Source organism: Mustela nigripes, chromosome 4, assembly GCF_022355385.1.
Source record: "Mustela nigripes isolate SB6536 chromosome 4, MUSNIG.SB6536, whole genome shotgun sequence".
Classification (NCBI taxonomy): domain Eukaryota; kingdom Metazoa; phylum Chordata; class Mammalia; order Carnivora; family Mustelidae; genus Mustela; species Mustela nigripes.
The window spans coordinates 89,141,658-89,154,774 of record NC_081560.1 but is presented as its reverse complement, the minus strand read 5'-3'; the positions used below and the strand labels follow the sequence as shown (position 1 = coordinate 89,154,774).

The 13,117-nt window shown below is 41.4% G+C and overlaps 1 protein-coding gene across 1 annotated transcript in view; it reads right to left on the bottom strand.

Moving 5' to 3' along the window:
• Window positions 1–13,117, bottom strand: part of PRKAR2B (protein kinase cAMP-dependent type II regulatory subunit beta) — an 87,582-nt gene that overhangs the window by 59,590 nt on the left and 14,875 nt on the right. The window contains exon 2 of the mRNA XM_059397030.1: window positions 2,219–2,254. Within this exon, the coding sequence (XP_059253013.1) occupies window positions 2,219–2,254 (36 nt within the window). The remainder of the gene's footprint in view (window positions 1–2,218; window positions 2,255–13,117) is intronic.

Genomic DNA, 13,117 nt, shown 5'->3' with positions numbered 1-13,117 from the left:
ATACACTGGACACAGATTTAGTGGTGGTGGAGAAACTAAAATAATGATGTTTCAAAGCTACCCTACACACTAGAGCCTCTGACCCATTGATTGAGGTTAAGTTGATCCTACAACAAATGCTAATGCAACTTGCCCAGATACATGTGTCTCATGTCTACAGTTTGAGACAGAAAGAGAGATGATCTATTCTAAGACTCCTAACTATGCACCTATGGAGAGAATTTTATACCATGAAGACAAGATACCACACAACGGACTCTCTTACTGCTCCTCTCTTATTCCCACCACTGCTCACAAAAGACCATATCCCTAAACTACAACACCATCACGCTCAATGGCTCTGCTTCGGGATATCATCTGATGTCTTGCTGACATAAACATGATTCCTCATTCCACTGAAGTCACTACAATCCACTCTGTTTGCACCATTTAAAATAAATATGTCTTGAGGTGCCTGGGTGGCTCAGTGGGTTAAGCCTCTGCCTTCGGCTCAGGTCATGATCTCAGGGTCCTGGGATCGAGCCCCGAATTGGGTTTTCTGCTCGGCAGGGAGCCTGCTTCTGCCTCTCTCTCTCTCTCTCTCTGCCTGCCTCTCTACCTACTTGTGATCTCTCTCTCTGTCAAATAAATAAAAAATAAATCTTTAAAAAAAAATTAAAAAATTAAACAAAATAAATGTCTTCAGATTACAAAAAGCTCAGCAGGATAAAGTAGACACTATCCCAATATAGCACATTTTCTCATTTTCTCAATCCTGGTCTTTTTCCTCTTATAGCCAGTCACTACATAATAAGAATAAATTGTATCAGTAACTGCCAACAAATTAAAAATAAAACTTAACCTTAAAACATCTTTAATAATCTTTAATCTTTAAAACATCTTTAATAATCTAGCACAATGGAAACAAGGTAATTCGATTAAATTACTCAATTGTATCATATAGACGTCAGAAATGATCTAGTCAAAATGTTCATCAACAACAAAAAATTCTAGAGTACTTAAAAGAAAGAGTAATTTTCTCACATCAAACACAGTTAACACTTCATTTGTCCTCTATGTTCAGAGAGGAAGGCATTCCACAGAAGTAAATTTCATCCACTTCAATGCCCAAGCTCACTTTACTTAAACCACTGTGGACAGAACTGTTCTCGGCTGTGGCCGGTACTCCCCACCAATGCAGGTGGTACAGTATTTGTGAATCTAACTCAAGCATCTGTTAGTGCCTGCGATCTCTCACAGTGAACATATGTTAGGTTACTGCGCTATCTTGAAGAGAGCAAGAGCCTCAGGGCCATTAACAAAGGCAGAGCAATTCCCTCCTCTGGGCACCATGAGGGGCGCCTGGGTGGCTCAGTTGGTTGAGCGACTGCCTTCAGCTCAGGTCATGATCCTGGAGTCCCGGGATCGAGTCCCACATCGGGCTCCCAGCTCCATGGGGAGTCTGCGTCTCCCTCTGACCTTCTCCTCGCTCATGTTGTCTCTCACTGTCTCTCTCTCAAACAAATAAATAAAATCTTTAAAAAAAAAAAAAAAAAAACAAAGGGCACCATGAAGACAGGTTCCTGTACCTACATTTTCAGAGTTTTCCTGTCCCTTATCCATTGTCCCTTATCCTCGTTCCCTGTTCCTTGTCCCTTCTCCTATCGCTCATTCACCACCATTTCTAGGATGTCCTTCGCCGATCTTCTACATCACTGCTTCTGAACCATGCCTGACACATCCAGGAACAGGGCAGATAATAATTGTTCAAGAGCAAGAATACACAAATCGGGGTGAGAGGTTCCATTTAAAAAGGTGCATCAGGGGCACCTGGGTGGCTCAGTGGGTTAAAGCCTCTGCCTTCAGCTTAGGTCATGATGCCAGGGTCCTGGAATCGAGACCCGAATCGGGCTCTCTGCTCAGGTGGGAGCCTGCTTCCCTGCACCCCCTCCTGCCTGCCTCTCTGCCTACTTGTGATCTCTGTCAAATAAATAAATAAAATCTTTAAAAGAAAATAAATAAAAATAAAAAAAATTAAAAGGTGCATCAGTCTCAGTGCACAGGGTGGGTTTAAGTTCAGCCACACAGAGGTTGTTTCCAATTACGTCCTCATCCTTGATTATATCCGATGGTTGGTTCTCCGGGAAAACGACCGACAAATACATCATTACTCTACAGCAATTATTACTTAAGAAATGTCACCATTAATAAGCAAAATCCATAATATGATCTGACTTACCCGAGGCACGCCTTGTGAATCGGTTTATTACCGGAGCTAAAAGAGAAAAAGCAGAATATGGTTACACATTATTATACATATTACTTAAGCTAAAAAGAGGAAAAAAATGAATGAGTAAGAAATGCAAGAGGAAATATCACAAATATGTGAAGATTGTTTAAATTCACCAGTAGCCAAGAAAGAGAAATTAAAATCAATATTTCACCTGGTAAATTAGTCCCCCACAAAGCACCTGAAATTTTCTTTTTTTAAAGCACCTGAAATTTAAAAAAAAAAAAAAAAGCTCGCCTTATATACAGCTGAAACTACTTAACTGAGGATCTGTATGTAAATCCATGTAATATCTTTGGAAACAATTTGGCAATCACATCGTGGGCCATACAAGGTTCTTGTGTCCTCTAATAAAGTAATTCTACTTTTAGAGATTTATGCTACAGAAATACTACTAGAGAAAGAAAAATCAGTATGTCTTGTCAAAGGAGATTTCAAAACACAGCTAGTAACCCTAGTTAACAGAGTCGCTTAAAATGGGACCGGGAGGCCATAAAGGTAGAGGAATTTATTCACACCCTCACCGGGAAAACCACAAATTTTTCTGAAGACCCCTTCAGCCAGCTGCAAGCTCTCAGCTGGGACTTCCTTTCTTCTCATCAGGACACCTGAATCCTCCTCACTCTTCACTTCAAAAGGAGCCAAAGCAGTTTAGCAAAGCTTCAACCCCTCATCTGCACATTACCCCAACCAATCCCCACTCACTTCTTTCCTCTCTCTCTCTCTCTCTCTCTCTCTCTCGCACGGAGGACCTGAATGAGAACTACACTCTCAGCCCTTTGACTCTCTAACCCTGCCCTCTCTTTGGCTTCCTCAGATTCAGGCTCCTACCTGTGTCTGTGTCTCCTGAACTGCAATTCTAATTGCCCAAAAAAACACGTGTTTGCTTAAATTTTCATTCTTTCCTGGTCAACAGTATACTTCTATTCAGCAGCATGATTTTTACAATGAAAAAAAAAAAAAAAAGGAAACAAAATGAAAAATGCTTGTGTGTACTGAAATCATTATTGAGTACATCCTTGATATTCTCAGATTTAATAGTTATAGTTTTAATCATTTCTGTGCAACCCAGAGGTCAAGGCCTCCAGATCTGTATACTGAAGGCTGCAATTTCAAGGTGGCGTGTGGAAGCGCACCGTCCCTCACCTGGGAAGCCTCCCATGGGCCACGGCCCAGACTCAACTCAGGTTGTTGTCTCCTCCCAGTTTTGCTTATCCTTAAGTCAAGAAGGGAGGTTGTGAAAAGCTTTATTTCTTGAAGTAAGCAGGTAAATTTATGGTTCATATTATACACAGAGAGCACAACATGTCCACAGTATAGTTAGTGGCAGAATGTCATTATATACCATAATACTGAATTTTAATACTTTGAAAATGGTAATTATAAAAATTGTTTACACTAGGTCAAGTGAAAAAGGAAGACAAAGATTTTACATGCACTGTGTCTAGAAAACGAAAAAAAGTGGATGCATAGGAATGAGTATTAGAAGAGGACTGTGTCAATGTTCGACATTAATCCTTGCAACCACTGTATTAAACACCGACATCACATTACCGATGAGGACATTTTTATGATAAAGCTCCAAGATTCTGATTTGCTCCAGATCACAAAGCCACTCTGCGGCAGAGCTGGAGGACTTGAACCTAGACACCGCTAGTACCAAAATGCTGCCTCACAGAGAACAGGAAGCAAAACTACTGACTTCTGAAGTTACACTGCGACAAGTAAATACATCCTTCCATATTGATTCCCACTGTTATTAACGATTCATTTGTTAACGTGAGTCACAAGATCAATTATTATTAAAATGCTATGGTTGGGGCGCCTGAGTGGCTCAGTGGGTTAAGCTTCTGCCTTCAGCTCAGGTCATGATCCCAGGGTCCTGGAATCGAGCCCCACATCAGGCTCTCTGCTCAGCAGAGAGCCTGCTTCCCCCCTCTCTGCCTGCCTCTCTGCCTACTTGTGATCTCTCTCTCTGTCAAATAAATAAAATCTTAAAATAAAATAAAATGCTATGGTTTATAGAAAATCGTATCTTTCAAACTGACCAAGCAAGATAAAACTGTTATTTATATACCAGAATACTTTAGACATATACTTGCAAAGTGACAAATTACTTATTGAAAACCTTGAAACGGGTAACCTGTATGGTATGTACATTCACCACATAAGAGGAAAAAGAAAAAAAACCAAGCAACTTTCCACCAGTTTTCTTGAACGCTTTCAAACCCCTTCTTCACAGTTCCTCGGGAACCGAGCCTGAAGAAAGGCTCCCCAGCAAGCTCCAAGGACAGGGAATGGAGATGGTGCAAAGCACTTCCCGGCAAGAACGCAGGCAGAGGAGATAGTGCAGGCTGACAAAGGCAGAGGAAGGCAGAAAACCTGTCAGCCTTGGAGAAAAATTAGAGCAGACATTCTCCTCCTGCCCTCTCCAACCTCTCGAGACAATGAAATTACAGCATGAGGAGCTCTGATCCGAAATGGTGGGCAGTCTTTGTTCCCTTGGGATCCCTTAGGTTTCCAGGTCTTTCTGACCTGTGTAAGGCAGAGCTTTGCAACACCAAGTGCCATCACCATCTCGAAGGTGTATTCTAATTTGAGGGGGGGCAATCTTTTCAATTGTCACAGTAATTCACAGGAGGTCGCTGGCATCTGGGACCTCCTGAAACCCCACTCCTGTATTCTGCACTGCTTTCAAGTATCTCACCAGACATCTGGACATTCAGGTTGGCCAGAGTCAGCTTATAACCATCAGATCCTAGATCCTAACAGTGTTTATATATAAACACAGTTATTTTACACAGTTTTGCATTGAATTTTCCACAGCACAGCTACAACATTAATCCAAAGAGTCTTCTGGGGTGTTTTGTGTATTTTGTTTTGCTTGGAATTTTACTAATAGATATTCAGCATTTCAAAAGATCAGGGCATTGCTGCAAAGCCACTTAAGGTGTCTGAATCAACCAGTATGATACACCTGGTCGGATGACATTTGCAGCTTTTATATTCTTCGTGGTACCACACCGTAAGGGGGAGAATCCTAACTACATGATGTCTTCCATGAACATACTTGGGTGCACACCTGCTGATACACTGATCTAAAGCAAATCAGGATCTGAGCCTGACTGTAAAAATGCCCTCACTTTACTGAAGGTAGATTGCTTTCCTTTATGCCTCCTTTATACTTTTGCTAGAAACTGTCTCAGTGTTTAAATTGAGTCCACAATTTATGTGAGTTGACAGCTTATACAACTATGGTTTCCACCTCCCAGTAGTGAATGGGGTATGCGATGGGGCAGTGAGGAACAGGGAAGCACCACGCAAGTGATTTGCAGTAGTCAAGGTAAACACTGGGCTTTGTGTTAGTTTTCTTTCTTTCTTTCTTTTTTTAAGATGTTATTTATTTATTAGAGAGAGACAGCACAAGCAGAGGGAGCACCAGACAGAGGGAGAGGGAGAAGCAGGCTCCCCGCTGAGCAGGGAACCCGATGCAGAACTCGATCCCAGGACCCTGGGATCATGACCTGAGCCGAAAGCCAATGCTTAGCCACCTGAGCCACCCTGGTGCCCAAGTCAACACTGGGTTTGGATGACAATTACCAAGAACTCAATCCCTTATACCCACAACCCTCCGTACTCACTTGCAGATATGAAGCACAGGTGTTCCCTGCACGAACTTTTGGCAAGCTAACAGTAACCTACACAGTCTCTCTAGATTTTTTTAGTCTAGCTGCCGAAATAGTGAAGAAGGTTGTGGAAGCCTTGCTGCTGAAGCAAGTAATGAACATCCGGCTCTGGTGTGCCTGCTTCTCTGATTCTCAGGAACTAAGTAGAGAGAAGGGGAATAGGCAGAAGGCGAGAAAGGACACTGCCGACATTCTGTACCCCGGAGAGCCTGCCACACGGGCAGCGCTACCAACTGGAGTCAGGGGCCCTGGGATGCATGGAGTCACGCTGTTGACTTAAATTCTCAACTTTGAAAATAGGAAAAGTTAAGACCTGCCTGCCTCCTTTCAGGGAGGTTTTAGGAAAGAATTTTAAAAGAACTTCAGAAAAGAACTAACCCCCCCCCCCAAAATCCCAAAACACTGAATAAGTTAAAAAAAAAGGAAAAAAATCTTTGAACGTGCCCATAAGCTATAAATTCCTATTCAAATGTGAGAGGTTGATGTTTATTTATTGTGAGCTAATATGATCAGTTTTAATATTACCACTTTCAAAATACACTAAGCAGCAGTATAAAATCACACACAAAAAAGGTTAACAGATGATGTTTTCAAATGTGACAAGTCAAATTTAGTTTTCCCAGACTCTCGGTTTCCACCTTCAGATTTTCCTATCCTGTGGGTATGCTGTGTGTATTTACTTATGCGCACGCACACACACACACACACACACACACAAATACTGGAGACTAGGATAATACAGAAGGAAATAAATAGGAAATGTATTATCTGCCTGAAAAAAACAAGCAAATATGATTTAAGAGTATACTAAACTCCTAACATTTTTAGATCTTAGTGACTCCTCAGATCTTAGTGAATCCCGAAGGAAAAGTACAGAAATATTTATACAGGTTTGACTTTCTCCCAAATGCCATCCCAGGGGATTACTGAGAGGCCTGTGTTCCTCCGAATATCTACATGCTTGTCTAACCAGAGATCCGCTCCCTTCCCAAACTATATTCCACCAGATTAGTCTTAATTCCTCTGCTCCCAGGAGACCCAGAAGTAGAACTGATTCAAGCCTTCCGTCATGTCAGAGCATCCTTACAAGAAAAATGCTCCACAAGGTGATGTAGCTTGAATGAGCTTCTCTATTCCCGGCAGCGAAAGGACCTTCCCACACCTGTAACTTGGGCCCCCACTGGTACCAGCAAGACCTGCTTATCTTCTCACCTCTTTATGCCTGGCAGACAAGTGCTGCTAAGTGAACACCTCATCATTAATCAATAAACTGTGAAATCAATAGAGCAAGTCTCCCTGACCCAGTCATTTTACTTGCTTTATTGAAGTTGGACGTGGGGCCCTGGACAGCTAAGAGTCCCTGAAGAGTTTGACCAAGTCTAGTCGTATTTCCAAATACAATGGCTTACACCACACCAAGAAGCTACCTAACCAAAAAATTTGGGTAAATTAGAAATTCTACAGAAGCGGGACGCCTGGGTGGCTCAGTTGGTTAAGCAGCTGCCTTCGGCTCAGGTCATGATCCCAGCGTCCTGGGATTGAGTCCCACATCGGGCTCCTTGCTCAGCAGGGAGCCTGCTTCCTCTGCCTCTGCCTGCCATTCTGTCTGCCTGTGCTCGCTCTCTCCCACTCTCTCTCTGATAAATAAAATCTTTAAAAAAAAAAAAAAAGAAATTCTACAGAAGACTAAAACAACTTAAATTCTATAAAAATAAAAGCAGTCGGGGGGCGCCTGGGTGGCTCAGTGGGTTAAGCCGCTGCCTTCGGCTCAGGTCATGATCTCAGTGTCCTGGGATCGAGCCCTACATGGGGCTCTCTGCTCAGCAGGGAGCCTGCTTCCCCCTCTGTCTCTGTCTGCCTCTCTGCCTACTTGTGATCTCTCTCTCTCTGTCAAATAAAATAAATTTAAATAAATAAAAAAAATAAAAAAAAATAAAAGCAGTCGGGACAACTCTCCCCTTCCTCTTCAGGAGCTTTGTTTTGTTTGAAGATTTGATTTATTTATTTGAGAGACAGAGAGAGTGAGAGACAGCAAAAGCTGGGAGGAGAGGGAGAAGCAGGCTTCCTGCTGAGCAGGGAGCCCGATGCGGGGCTCAATCCCAGGACCCTAGAATCATGGCCTGAGCTGAAGGCAGACACTTAACCCACTGAGCCACCCAGGCATCCCTTTTTGGGAGCTTTGTACTACCACTCAATAAACTCTGTAGTATTGCTCAAGAAACTTCGATTTGTTGCCTACCAAAAAACAAAAACAAAAGAAAGCACTAAAAAACAAAAGCAATCAATTGAAAGCATGATCCAATGAGTCTGGTCTTCAAAAAAGCTATACCCACTGACAGCAATGCACAGAGTTTGCATCTTTGAGCATAATACTGGGAAAGAAGCTCCAGGTTAAAGAAGTAAGAGCCCTGAGCTGTGTGTTTGGTCAACACACACACACACACACACACACACACACACACTCTCACCATGTCTATACTGGAACTGCATTGGTGACATAGCCCTTTGGCAGAAGTGTTCCTATACCCCAAAGTGAGATGTACAGAGTAATCTCGGAGTCGACCAAATAATTAGCATCCTTATTCTACTATTAGTTGCTTTTTCTAGCAGTAAACACTTTCTAAATCTGTTAACTGTCTAAATAAAAGATTCTAGAAATTATGTAAATTGAGACCATGTTAGCTAATTATTTTTGACACAGTAAACACTTAGCTCAGAATGAATTAAATTCTCTTACGCTTGTGTTTTGAAAATTAAAAATGAAGTAAGCTTCACCCTTGAACCAAGGAAGAATCACCTCTTTTAGGAGACAGCAAATAAACAACAAAACCTGAAATATATTGTTCATTAACCTAAAAAGCACCATTGCAAACTTTTTTTTTTTAAAGATTTTATTTATTTATTTGACAGAGATCACAAGTAGGCAGAGAGGCAGGCAGAGAGAGAGAGGAGGAAGCAGGCTCCCTGCTGAGCAGAGAGCCCGACGCGGGACTCGATCCCAGGACCCTGAGATCATGACCTGAGCCGAAGGCAGCGGCTTAACCCACTGAGCCACCCAGGCGCCCCATTGCAAACCTTCTTATACAAATTTAATTCCTGACACTGAAAAGGACCAGTTATTTTTATTAAAGGATGAGGAGATTTGACCACCTTTGTAAGTAGTCAGAGACACTCTGATTACTCTTGCTGTTGCCACTGTCCCTGTGAGCTTCTGAGTTCGTTTCCAGGTGGATGCATGGTGCCCAAGACTCCACTGGGATTCGGCCCCTAGAGGAGCTGTGGGGGACTAGGAAAGAGCTACAGTTGGGGGGTACTCTCTCCAGAGTGTTCCAGTCTTGGCTCCAAGGAGACACAGATTATAAGCTGTGTACCCTCAAAGTACTTGTGACCAGACATAATGGGAACTGTTGGAAAGGCAGGCATTTGGGGAACCAATTTGCTTCTTCCCTTCTGATTATACAGCCTGAGGTCAGGGGTCCAACCACCTAGACCAAGGGGGCACGGATGGAGTCTGGCAGAGTCCGATGAAATACAGACACTCAAGCTTTTAGAAAGTACCAGCTTGCAGGACCACTAAAAAGATGCGCATTTTCGTTCTTTCTATTCATGAACTAAAGTCCTCAAAATATAACTGATATTTTAAAATACCAATAAAATATAGGGGCACCTGGGTGGCTCAGTGGGTTAAGCCTCTGCCTTCAGCTCAGGTCATGGTCTTGGGGTGCTGGGATTGAGCCCCGCATCGGGCTCTCTGCTCTGCGGGGAGCATGCTTCCCCCTCTCTCTCTGCCTGCCTCTGACTACTAGTGATCTCTCTGTGTCAGATAAATTAATAAAATCTTTAAAAAAATAAAAATAAAATAAAATACCAATAAAATATAATTATTACACTAGGAATAAAAAACTACACCCACTTGTTTTTGCTTATAAATGAACTTGATTCTCAACTTTTTAATTCATGAGAACTTCACTCAAAATGTCCTCTAAGGAAAAGAAAAACATAGTTTTGGCTATGAGAGTTCTGAGGTTGCTGAACTTACAGAACTCGGAGAGTGGATGCAGTTACAGTGCTGAGAGAGAGGATCCCAAGTACTTTCAGGATTCTAAAATGTTGGCTCAGAAGAGAAGTAAGATATAAGAAGGGCCACTGTCAAAGGTTCCTAAACTCCATCTCTGCTTCTGCGCATATTGAAACAGTCTCTTCTAACAGCTTTTTTTTTCCTTCCTTTTTCCTTTTTTTTTTTTTTTGAGCAAACGTGCGCATGTGTGAAAGCAAGGCAAGGAAGGGGAGGAGGAAGATTAAAATCTCAGCAGGCTCCCCACACAGCGGGAACCCTCACCCAGGGCTCCATCTCACACGCTGAGCTAGCCTGAGCTGAAATCCAGATCGGGATGCTAAGCTACTGAGCCACCCAAGGTCCCCGGACTGTCTCTTCTAAACCTGGGTGTCAAATGTGTGCAAAGGGCATATTCGTGGAGATGAATGGCCTGCTGGTAAGAGCTGACCATCCAGACTGCACTACTACTGACATCAGGAGAGCCCAGAGTTGCAAGGGTTCAAAGTGTCACACATTCATAAAGTCACAACAAAACAGACTCAGAAAACATAATTAAGAAAAATAGAAGGGCTCTGAAATGGAGAACAGCTAAGGAAACAATTTGGGTATATGATTAAGGTTGGTCTAATCATAAAGGTCAGTTAGGGCAAATACCTACATTCAGATCCTCTCCATAACTTCACAGAAGGAAGAGACTTTTCCTGCTATTCTAGTCTCCCCTCAGATGCCCCGTCTGAAGCCTCTCTGTGAACGCAGGGTTGAAAGTAGCTCCCTCCAGTTCCCCTCAGTTCCCCTCAAGAGCTCCTCCCACGGGCACCTGGGGGGGGGCTCAGTCCTTCAAGCGTCTGCCTTTGGATCAGTCATGATCTCGGGTTGGGTCCTGGGATGGAACCCCGAGCGGCATAGGCACCTGGCTCCCTGCTCAGCGGGAAGTATGCTCTCCCTCGCCCTCTGCCCCTCCTCACCTCCTAACTTGTGCTCTCTTTCTCACTCAAATAGATAAATAAAACCTTTAAAAAAAAGAGTTCCCTGCAGCGCTGTAAGTGGTGTTGTCTCAAGGGATTTAAGGCATTATGTTTACTGTCAGCTTCCTTCTCCCCGGCCCCCCACTCTGCAAACTCTGTGAGGGAAGGGTCCTTTCTTGTCTGTCGGCTTCACTACTGTCTCCCCGGTGTCTAAAACACTGCTTGAAATATATTAGGTTCAATTAATACCAAATGAGTAGTGCTAATGGCAATTAATGCAATAGGGGTGCTTCCTGACAGTGATTATATGGACAAATATAATATTCATAGAAGTGTTAAATTCATGAAACCTGTAACTTAAAATACAGTATTGGGTGAAAATATAAAATATACTTAGAAATAGTAGAGCTTAACTAACCTTTGGCTTTTTGTACAAGTAGCAAAAAGCAATCCCATTTATGCTTCATAATTATGAAAATATAACCCAGATGTTAGAGTCCAAGAGAAATAATAAAAAATTTCACAAGATAATCAGTGCAGAAAACAATGGTACTTCTTACTTAAAATGTGGAAAAGAGCACTTCAAAAGATCCAGGTGTCCAACTTTTTTAAAAATCAAGGTGAACTTGATATACAATGAAATGCACAGTATGAAGGATTTTGACAATTTATACATCTACGTAACCAACACTCCCATCAAGATATAAACATTTTGCCTGCCTGTCTCAGTCAGTAGAATGTACAGCTCTTAATCTTGGGGTTGAAAATTCATGCCCCACGTTCGGTATAGAGATTATTCAAAAATAAAATCTTAAAAAAAAAAGATATAAACATTGCCAGCACCCTGAGATGGTGCCCTGAGCCCCCTGACACAGTCAATCCCCGCTATCCCACAGGAAGCTACTGTTAGGATCTCTATGACCACAGTTAAGCTTTGCCTTCCTTTGAATTTCATATAGACTGAGATTCATTCCAGCTGTTGAGAGGATCAATAGTTTGTTCTTTTTTATTGCTAAGGGTATTCCATCGCATAAATACATCACAATTTATTTACCCACTCTCTTGTTGATGGGCATTTGGGTTGTTTCCAGTTGGAGTTATTTTGAATAAAGTGTCTATAAATATTTATATATAAGCCTTTTTGTGAACATATGTGTTTATTTCTCTTGAGTAAATGCCTAGAGTGGGATTGCTGGGTCATAGGTGGGAAATGTTTAACTTTATAAAAACCCATAGTTTTCCTAAGCGTTTGTACCATTCTCACAGGCAATATATGAGAGTTCTAGTTATTCCTTGACAAGGTCGGGAATGTTCTTATTTGAGTCATTCTTGTGTGTGCTGAACGGTGTCTCATTGTGGTTTTCACTTTCATATCCTTGATAACTAAAAATACTGAGCACCAGCCTCTGTCTTACTGGCCATTTTGATGTCTTTTTCATTGAACTATTCAAGTCTTTTACTCAGTTTGATTGGAGCTTTTCATTATTGAGTTTTAATAGTTCCTTTCTCAGTAATGACAATGACAGAATATAAAATAGAAAAAAATCCTAGTTTGTAGGAACAAAAATGATAAGTTACTTAGAAATAAAACTTAGAAATGATAAATTACTTAGAAATAAAATTTCCATGTTCATGGAAAGTTCAAGACTCAATACTATTAAAATGTCTTTTCTCTCCAAATTTGTTTATAAGTTCAATTCCAGTAAAACTCCCAATAAAATTTTCCAAAATTTTAAGCTTATCCTAAAAGATCTATGGAATAAGAAGAACCTATGAATAAACAATTCTGGGACCAAAAACAAAAAAAACAAGGTGAGACTTACCCTCTTTACCATATGAAGACCATATAAAGTCATATTAATCTTAATTAGGTAAAGAGGTAGCGATAAAAGAAAAAACAGAATAGACTAGAGATGTTAAGTACATTCACAAAATAGACGGAAAATTGATATTTAAAAATCAGTGGGGCAAAAGGTAATAAATGATGCCTATTTTAAAAAATAAAATGAAATTCCCTTCTCAAACCATACACTGAAATATATTATCAAAGGATTAAAATCTTAAGTATGAAACTTAACTTAAAATTTAGAAATTAAGAAACTTAATATTAAAAAATTCTGTTCAGGGCGCCTGGGTGGCT